Source organism: Salvia hispanica, chromosome 3 (assembly GCF_029641045.1).
Source record: "Salvia hispanica isolate PSC_SH4W2 chromosome 3, Shi_PSC_v1, whole genome shotgun sequence".
Taxonomy (NCBI): domain Eukaryota; kingdom Viridiplantae; phylum Streptophyta; class Magnoliopsida; order Lamiales; family Lamiaceae; genus Salvia; species Salvia hispanica.
In genome coordinates this window covers 29,662,369-29,670,428 of record NC_142694.1, presented here as the reverse complement: position 1 = coordinate 29,670,428, position 8,060 = coordinate 29,662,369, and the positions used below count along the sequence as shown (strand labels likewise).

General features: G+C 36.6%; 2 protein-coding genes across 2 annotated transcripts; one reads left to right on the top strand and one right to left on the bottom strand.

Moving 5' to 3' along the window:
* Positions 1-209: 209 nt before the first annotated feature.
* Positions 210-4,028, top strand: LOC125214850 (beta-1,2-xylosyltransferase-like). The gene is made up of 3 exons (XM_048116037.1): positions 210-954; positions 1,723-1,872; positions 2,892-4,028. Exons 1-3 carry the CDS (start codon positions 304-306, stop codon positions 3,612-3,614), a joined length of 1,524 nt encoding a protein of 507 aa, XP_047971994.1. The 5' UTR covers positions 210-303; the 3' UTR covers positions 3,615-4,028.
* A 740-nt stretch (positions 4,029-4,768) lies between these two features.
* Positions 4,769-7,295, bottom strand: LOC125216877 (small ribosomal subunit protein eS8-like). Its single transcript, XM_048118658.2, has 5 exons — positions 7,198-7,295; positions 6,988-7,060; positions 6,312-6,639; positions 5,476-5,648; positions 4,769-5,058 (listed from the first exon to the last, which is right to left on the bottom strand). Exons 1-5 carry the CDS (start codon positions 7,199-7,201, stop codon positions 4,977-4,979), a joined length of 660 nt encoding a protein of 219 aa, XP_047974615.1. The 5' UTR covers positions 7,202-7,295; the 3' UTR covers positions 4,769-4,976.
* Positions 7,296-8,060: the final 765 nt, after the last annotated feature.

Here is an 8,060-nt window from a genome sequence, read left to right as displayed (position 1 = left end):
TTAAGTCAAAAATTTATTGAATTTATAAAAATAGAAAAAAATAATGTGAACAATATTCTGTGGATAGATCAAAATGACAAAAGTGGATAATACTTTGGGAGAACGAATGAAATTATTGGGTGTGTTGATAAAAATGCAGTCTAAGTTGAAAAACGGTCCATACGTAGAGCTGCTAAGCTACCTACGCCTCAGCTAATAACTTGAGTCAAGTAAAAAAGCTCACTTAAACCAGAAAGAGAAAGAGTCAAGAGGAGAGAGAGAAGAGAAGAGAAGAGAAGAGAAGAGAAGAGCGCGCATGAAAACATGAAGAGCAAAACTCTGAAAATAGTGCTCGCTCTTTTCGCACTCAACTCCATCTCTCTCTACCTCTACTTCTGCTCCCACCCCGACCACCGCCGCCAACCCTCCACCCCCTCCGCCTCCGCCTATTCCCACCCCCAGCACCCCCTCTCCGTCAAGCCCTGGCCAATTTTGCCCTCCTACCTCCCCTGGTCCCCCAATCCCCACACCAAATTCCGCTCCTGCGAAGCCTTTTTCGGCAACGGATTCACTCACCGCGTCGACCCTCTCCTACCCGCCCCTGAACCCCACCGCAAAATCATCCCCGGCCGCGGCGGCGCCGGAGGCTGGTTCCGATGCCATTACAGCGAGACATTGAGGAGCTCGGTATGCGAGGGGGGGAGAATTCGGATGATCCCCGACAAAATCGACATGTCTCATGGGGGAGAGAAGTTGGAGAGTGTGATTGGGAGAGGGGAGACTGAGGAGCTGCCTAATTTTGAGGATGGGGCTTTTCAGATTGAGGTGTCTGACAGATCGAAAAAGGGGAAACGGATGGTCGATGAGGGGTTTTTGAATAAATTTGTTGAAGAAGGTGCGATTGAGAAGCATACTATGCAAGGCTTGATCCGTTCGATCCGGTTAGTTGATGCCGATGAATTTGTCTGCTCTAAGGTTGGTATTGGAATTGGGGAAACTATTGAATTTTTGAATTCTTAATCTATGTATTTAGATGTGATTGGGCGGTGTTTGTTTTGCTATTTTGTTGAGTTCTTTAATTATGTTTGAAGGTTGATTGTTGGGGAAGAATTTGTTACTATAACTTAGCTCAGCATGTTCTATTAAATGAATCCTTCAAGTGTTAGGTGATTGAGGCAGAATCTGGTGTTTCGTGTGGAGGAGGTTTTTAGTGGGTTATGGAAAGATTCTCCTTGAAAGCTATAAATGTGTCTGAATGCTTCGAGGGTAGGAGTTCTATCAAAATTGTAGTTGTCGTTTTTAGCAGTATCATGCCTTCGATATTATATTCGGAATATCTGAGTTTTGAACCCAATTGTGTTTTGGTGATCTAGTTTGTAGTAAAGCATGAAATAGACATGTGTTCGAGAAAATATGCTGTACGTATATCAATAAGTAGAGAACTCCCATATTCATAGAGAGTAGAAAACCAGGTTAATATGTAAAGAACTAGATATACAAAGAAACCTAAACATAGAGAACTTAACAACATAGTTCGTATGAGATTCCATGCTTCCCGAATAGAAATTTTAGGTAAGACAGTACCAATTGGGATGAATATGTGAAGAGAATTGTGAGTGTGATATATATATACTACTTCCTGTTGTAATTGCATGGTGTGTTTTCTATATATTTTCTTTTGTCCGAGGTGTATTTATGAAAATCTTTAACATTAATAAGATGATTTCTTTTTATTTTTTGCAGTGGATTGAGGAGCCAGCAGTTTTAGTTACTCGCTTTGAATATGCAAACATGTTTCACACAGTTACTGATTGGTACAGTGCATATGTGGCTTCCAGAGTCACTGGCTTGCCTATTCGACCTCATTTGGTGTTTGTAGATGGTCACTGTGAGGTATGTTGCCTTGACTTTTTTAACTTCTTTTCAACCCACTGTGCAATATTTTGTTGCATAACCTATTAAAGAAATTTATTTGTAGTGCGTTAATAATATCTATTGAATTGTATTAGGTCTTCGACAGGGTAAAAACCTGCTTTGATGATTCTTTCAATTCATGTAATTTCCTTGTAGTACTTCCTAGTTGTCATTTTTTAGTATGGGCATGCTTCTTCCATTTGAATTCCATTTGTGATTGTTTTAGCAACATAGGAGTTAAGTTAGTTGTGAGCTAAGATGTAATACTATCTTTGGTATTATTCTCATTTTTGGATCATTAGAAAATCATTAGAATCAGGACTAGTAACAAAATTTACTGCTACCATTTTTGGAACATTAGCAACCGACTACACCTAGAGTCATATTCTGGTCACCTTTTCTGCAATTAGTATCATTGGAAATTTACCTTGTTGAGCCCCTAAGATCTGGTTAATCTCGCATACATTTATGATACTTGATGATCTTACTAATGTAAGGAAAAACAATCATGTCTACTGTTGCTTTACAAAAGATGTGCTTTAGAACTAGTGAAAACCAATCTTATGACCTGTAGTAGTTCAAAGATAATTAAGGTCAGGTGGTTCACCTATGCCTCTTGCATGGATGGTCTTTTGAATATGTAATGTGGGGGAAGCAAGTTAGGTTGAATGTTTGTGTAGAGTGATTCTATGATTCTGCTCATTAGATTTGCTAATGGAGTAAAATAGACAAGAAATTCATAGAGGGTCAATATCTCAGGAAAGCATTCCCATGGTGTCATTCTGGTTAAAGTAGGTTGTGGTGCATTATATGTTTATCCAAGAGTTCCATTATCTTGGATCAAATGACAAAAAATTCGTGATTTGGGAGGTTTAGACTCTGTATTAGTCTATGCTCGTTGAGCGACCAATTAATATGTCCCCTATGTTACTTCTTTTACCTATATTTTGGTTCTTTTTCATGACTCTTAGTAACCATCAATTTTGTGACAAAATCAGGCTCCCTTGGAAGAAACATGGACGGCATTATTTTCAAGCCTTACCTATGCCAAGAATTTTACTGGTCCAGTTTGTTTTCGTCATGCCGTTCTTGCCCCACTAGGGTACGAAACTGCTCTTTTTAAGGGACTTGGTCAAACAGTAGACTGTCATGGAGCTTCTGCACATGATCTGTGGCAAAATCCTGACGATCACAAGACTGCTCGGTTGTCAGAGTTTGGTGAGATGATAAGAGCTGCTTTTGGTTTTCCAGTGGATAGACATCATATCCCCAAGTCAGACTCTGGCCACAATATCCTCTTTGTGCGACGTGAAGATTATCTGGCCCATCCTCGTCATGGTGGTAAGGTACAATCAAGGCTCAGCAATGAACAAGAAGTGTTTGATTCCATAAATAGCTGGGCATCTAATCACTCAGAGTGTAGATTAAATGTTGTGAATGGACTTTTTGCGCACATGCCCATGAAAGAGCAGGTTCGAGCCATCCAAGATGCTTCAGTTATTGTTGGTGCTCATGGAGCTGGTCTCACTCATATAGTATCTGCTTCCCCGAAAACTGTGATCCTTGAGATAGTTAGCAGCGAATACAGGCGGCCCCACTTCCTGTTGATAGCAAAGTGGAAAGGTTTGGAGTACCATCCCATTTATCTTTCTGGATCACATGCTGAACCTCCACGGGTAATTGGTGAACTGAGCAACATTTTAAAAGGCTTTGGATGTTAAAAGGCGGATATTTCTCTGATTTTATCGAAGGGGAAGAAGTAATTGAGAGTTTTAGATTGTACTGCTAATGCAGCAGTGCTCTAATTTGGTTTCAGGAAATTCTTGGGAGGTTTTTTGTTTGACGATACAGAACACGTTTGACAAAGATCGTTCATCTTATTTCTGTGGAACCACAGGTTGCCTTAAACCACGGATGAAGCTCTTTGTTTCCAGCAGGAAATGGCATATATCCGTATTCAAATTGAAACGTGCGGCAAATACATTTAGCTCTTCAATTTTCTTCCTGTTGTTAGAATTGGATGTTTGGACTGAAGGTTACCACTTACACTAAACAGACTGATTTGTGAACTCTACTCTTAATTAGATTACAGAAAACTGTGAAATACATGCTGAAAATGATGGCTGATTTGTGAACTCTACTCTTCTGTCTCGTTGATTGATCTCTTATTTCACACTTTCATGTGTGTTTGGGTCACGGTTAGGAGAGATTAATTTTTCAAATTATGGGTTCAATATACCCGCAAGCAAGTCTTCTTCAGTGTGTGTAAAATTCTTGATAATCTTACTAGTTTTAAAACAGAACCGAGTGATAAGGAAAATTTTTAACGCATGCTAAACATTTGGGATAAGATGGAGTGGGTAGGCTGGAGATGGAAACAGCAATGCAATATGTACTACCTAAATTAACATACTCATTCTTCTTCAAAAAATAGACAAACTAATAAATGGTGCTTTTTTTGTGTGATTAATATAAGAGATTAAAACAAAGTAAGACTAATAAATGGTGCTTTTATGTGTGATTAATAAAGTATAAGAGATTAAAAAAAAAGAGAAAAAAGAAAAAGATAGTAGAAATAATATTAGTGGATTATGGAACTCACATTATTAGTGGTGTATAATTGATTTAAAACTTTTCATATTTAGACTTTGTCTAATTTTAAGGAACGGCCTAAAATTAAAAAAACCCTGTTTTGTTAGGATATTGGGAGAATTAATCATTTCTAATCTCATTTTCAGAGATGGAGTACGAAGAATGTGTATATTGATTGCCCTTCAATGTGATAACCTTTTTGTGGTTTAGATTATCTCCTCAATCTGCCCGAATGGAAGTATGAATAAACGAAAAAACAGTGGAACAACAGTTCATAAGCAGATTTAACACAAGAAGCTGCCTGCTTTATAAAAAATGATTAAATCTAAAGCAAAGCCAAATATCAGAAAGAAAAAGTTAAGACATAATGTCTTGACAACTAACTTAATAGTATGGCTCAGAGAGTAATGTCTTGACAATTTTGTTCAGTACAAAAGGTGAAAACATAAGATAATTCTGGACTGCAAAATTTTAGTTTATCATGACATAACTTATGCGGTGCTTGCACCTTTTCCCTTCTTCTTCTGCAGTTTCTTCATGTAAAATTCTAATTCCTTGCCCTCCAAAATATAACTGAAACCACAAACGTACAAAGCCATGTTAGAGGCAAAACAAAGTATTTACTAAAACATGCATAATGAGCAGGCGTATGCATCAGTTGCACAATCAAAACATAGTATTACAATGAGATGTAAATCCTCACACTAGATAGAATAATTCAATAGCTGTCTGTACATAATAATGGAAGATTAAAATTTGCACTCAGACCACAAATAAGATGCAATATGCTGAATCGTCAAGCCAACACTTTGTCTCATCCACAAAATTCAGATTTTTTTTTTTATAGAATTAAAACATGAGATTGTTAGAATTTTTAATTTTGGACTACTAGACGGGCATGGCAGTACAGCTTTAATGGAAGTTAAGAAATCAATCTTCAACTATTCAGGTAACAAGAGTTAATAGGAAAATGCATAGCAGATTACATACCCATCACATCGCCCACATTGTCCTGGACGAGAGGCGATCGCAGCTAACAGACGGCCACCGCCAAATTGTTCCTCAATATGTTGGTCAATTTTACGGTCCTCTTGGCGTTTTTCTAGTTTTCTCAGGACATGTTTACTCTTCTTGGTCTCTTCAGTCACAGCAGTCTCAGTCTCCTGTAATCCAGTGAAACCATTAACAAGAATTCAAGGAAAGAACATATCAAGAATTCAGGTCAAAATTAAGTTGAAGTGTAAAAAAATCCAGCCTGAACTACCATGGAAACTTCTGGGTCAGAAAGTGATATTACATCTGACAAGATACCCAGGACACACATAAGAATTTTTAAGATGCTAGGAGGAGAAGGTAGTAAAACAATTTTAGCTGTTAAACTGGGGTCTGTAGTTGAGGAAAATAAAACACAGAATAACTACAGAGAAATCGTTTTAAAATAATGGGTCAACTAGAATATGATATGATGATGGCAATAAATGAGCTCCCTCATGACAACCTAATCATTTCAGATTCCAATGTGTCATTCTTTGCATAGCAGTATTCCTATACATCAACTAAAATTAAAATATATTTCTCTTAAATTGTTTTTCCCAGCCTAAAAACTTAGCTTCCCTAATGATTATATTTAGAGTTGAGAGGATCTATATGATTTTAAATCAATTGGAGTTAACAGTAATGAAAACGTAACACTATAGTTAGGTTCATAATAAACACATAAATCCAAATTAATGTTTACAAGCATCAGATGTAGCATCCTAGTATGCCTAATAATAGTTTAAGGAACTTGAAACTGCAAAACGTGAGCAAAGAAAAAAGAATTATACCTCTCCTTCCTTCTTTGAGGCAGTCTTCTTCTTGCGACCAATTTCAACACCATAATGCTGAAGATACCACTGCTTGAAGGGTGCAGCATCCACCTGAACAATAGCACCCTTCACCAAAGTCTGGGTTCGGACCAGCTCATTGTTGGATGCATTATAAACAACATCCAGAATACGCGTCTTTCGGGTCACAGCTTCACTTCCCCAAGAGTAGTTTCCAGTATCAAGCCTCAACGCGCGCCACTTCACATTGCCTCCGCGAACCCTGACCCTGCGAACTGTCTTGTTGCTGGACAACTTAGTGTTTGCTGGCTGTCTTCCAAGCTCATACCTAACAAGTACAAATACCACAACCAACCACTTACACGTTATTACTACAATAACTGACAGCATCATAAGCCAGTGCAATTATAAAGGAATAATATACAAATCTATTTTAAAATAAGATGAATATATCCAATGAGTAAAAACATGACATAACAATGTAAAAATCCATATATTATTATTTCTGATTAGGATTACAGTGAAACGCAATTGTAACCAAATCTGTAGAAGGACTAAATGACAGATCCAACAATTGCGGAATCAGAGAAGGCATGATTGAGATAATTAGCATGTAAATAACAGAATAAGGAGCGAAAGAAATCAATAGTACTATTAAACACGAAGAAAAAATTACTTTCGCTTCTTCCTCCATGCCTTCTTCTTGCCTCCAGTGGCACGCCGCTTGTGCATAGAATCGCGAGAAATACCTGAATACAAGAGACATTTGTGTCATAATCTCTGCTCTCTCTATTCCAAAGAGGCAACATCTCGACGAGTTCTGTGTGCAGAAGCTAAGAATCCGAAGATAACAACAAAAAAGGAATGAAAGAGAAGAGAATTTTACCCATGACTGCTGGTGAATGAGCTCCGGTTGCGGTAGGGAGAGTGTACCTCTGCTTTTATGAAACCCTAGATTTCAAATACAACTCTTCTTGGGCCCATTCATTGGGCTTTAATTTTCAAGACATACCTTAATTTTCAACACCAATAATAATCACCTCTAAAAAAGGATTAAATAATAATAATAATAATAATAATAATAATAATCTATCATTATATAAAGTGAGAGTTGTCTTAAAAATAACAAAATTGCCACTAAGTGCTGTTTTGTTTTGGCGGGAACTGTTATAAAATACATGAGTTAGTACTTTTATGAGCATGCACTATAATTATTTTCTTAAGTTCAAGCGGATACTAAATTTTTTTTAATACCAACATAGAAAACAGAACCTATAGTGATTAGAAGCTATAGTAAAGCCTTATTTAAATTGATTTACAAAAACGAAATCTGCTTTACATCCAAGAAAAAGCTGCAATTGGCAGTAATTATATTTCCAATGCATCTTACCTGTCTTCTCTATATAGATTTGTTAATTTCTTAATTTTATAATTCCACTAAATGTTTTTAATATTATTATAATGAATTCCATTAAATGTCGTATGTTTGTTTAATACTGAAATACCGGAACCAAAAATCCCAAATGAATACTATATGCTGCTGACAGTACTCCATGAAGTAATGAACTATTTAATTTATTGTTTATATGTTGGCAAATTAGCATGAATAATACATTTGTCGTCCTAAAGCAGAATATAAGGAAAAAATGTCTGAATAAAATTATACTTAATTAATATTTGAAATATAGAGTAATTATAAAAGATCATTAAAATACTTCATTAAAGTAGAGTTTTTATAAAATAACAAAA